Source organism: Mesitornis unicolor, unplaced genomic scaffold (assembly GCF_000695765.1).
Source record: "Mesitornis unicolor isolate BGI_N332 unplaced genomic scaffold, ASM69576v1 scaffold37037, whole genome shotgun sequence".
Taxonomy (NCBI): Eukaryota; Metazoa; Chordata; class Aves; order Mesitornithiformes; family Mesitornithidae; genus Mesitornis; species Mesitornis unicolor.
Genome location: NW_010196389.1, coordinates 3,080 through 4,253, shown reverse-complemented (window position 1 = coordinate 4,253; position 1,174 = coordinate 3,080). Strand labels below are relative to the sequence as shown.

The window sequence follows — 1,174 nt, the reverse complement described above, 5'->3', positions numbered from 1 at the left end:
CCTGGGGCCCTGCCTGCACCCCCGGTGCTCACGCGGGTGCTCACCTCGGCACAAAGAGTCTCTCCTTGGGGGCAGCCAGGACCCACAGTGGCAGTGGGGACAAGGTGAAGGCCGTGTTCCCAGGGAGTGAGGGTCCCCATGGACTCACCCCACACTCCTTTTCTCTGTGAACCGCATCCCCATCATGGCAAAGCAAGTGCTGGACCTGTACACGCTCTACCGGCTGGTGACAGATAAGGGTGGCCTGGTCGAAGTCATCAACAAGAAGATCTGGCGGGAGATCACCAAGGGCCTCAACCTGCCTACCTCCATCACCAGCGCGGCCTTCACCCTCCGCACGCAGTGAGCACCCCTCGGTGGCGGGGTCACCTACCCTGGGGTACCCACTGATTTGGATGTCCCAGAGCCCTGACCGGGGTCTGGCATGGGGCACCCCAAAAGGGGATGGATGGCTCTGCCCCTTCCCAGGTGCCATCCCCACAGTGGTCCCTGCTCTGTGTGGGAAATGCATGATGCTGGGTCTCATCCTGGCTCTCTCCCTGTGCAGATACATGAAGTACTTGTACCCCTACGAATGTGAGAAGCAGGCGCTCAGCTCTCCTGGTGAGCTCCAAGCTGCCATCGACAGCAACCGGCGGGCGGGACGGAGGCAGACTTTCGGCACGGCGCTCTTCAACTACTCACCAGCCGGCACCCCAACCCTGCTGGGGTCCCCCAAAATGCCTCTGCCAGCTCTTAGCATCTCCACGCACAGCTGCAGCCAGCTTGGCCAAGTGCACACTGTTAAGAAAGGTGGGTGAGGACCACATCTGACCCATGGCAGGCATCTCTGCCTTGGGTGGACACTGCTATGGCAGCAGAGATGTTCCCTGTCTGCTCTTGCCCTTTTTGCTTGGGGAAAATAGGAACTATTTTGTTCTTTTAGTCCCTTTCTGGGACTGAGAAAGGTTTATTTCTTCTGGCTTTGAATGAGGACCAAGCCTAGATCCTGGAGGTGGCGGGTATGCCATGCCCCATGCTAGTGAGATGGAGGTGGCACAGCTGGGAATGGTGAGATGGGGTGGTGATGGGGGTGTCCTCTGAGCACTCCCGGTTGTTGTAGAGGACGGCATGCTGGCAGCAGCGGTGCCGGGGCGTATCGCTATCCCAGTGGGACTGGCTGGGGCACCGCTCC

The 1,174-nt window shown here is 59.9% G+C and overlaps 1 protein-coding gene across 1 annotated transcript in view; it reads left to right on the top strand.

The window, feature by feature from the left end:
- LOC104543780 (AT-rich interactive domain-containing protein 3A-like) overlaps positions 1-1,174 on the top strand; it is a gene marked incomplete at its 5' end in the record, with an annotated part of 5,974 nt that overhangs the window by 3,446 nt on the left and 1,354 nt on the right. Inside the window, 2 exons of the mRNA XM_010188460.1 lie at positions 132-342; positions 548-792. Of these exons, the coding sequence (XP_010186762.1) occupies positions 132-342; positions 548-792 (456 nt within the window). The remainder of the gene's footprint in view (positions 1-131; positions 343-547; positions 793-1,174) is intronic.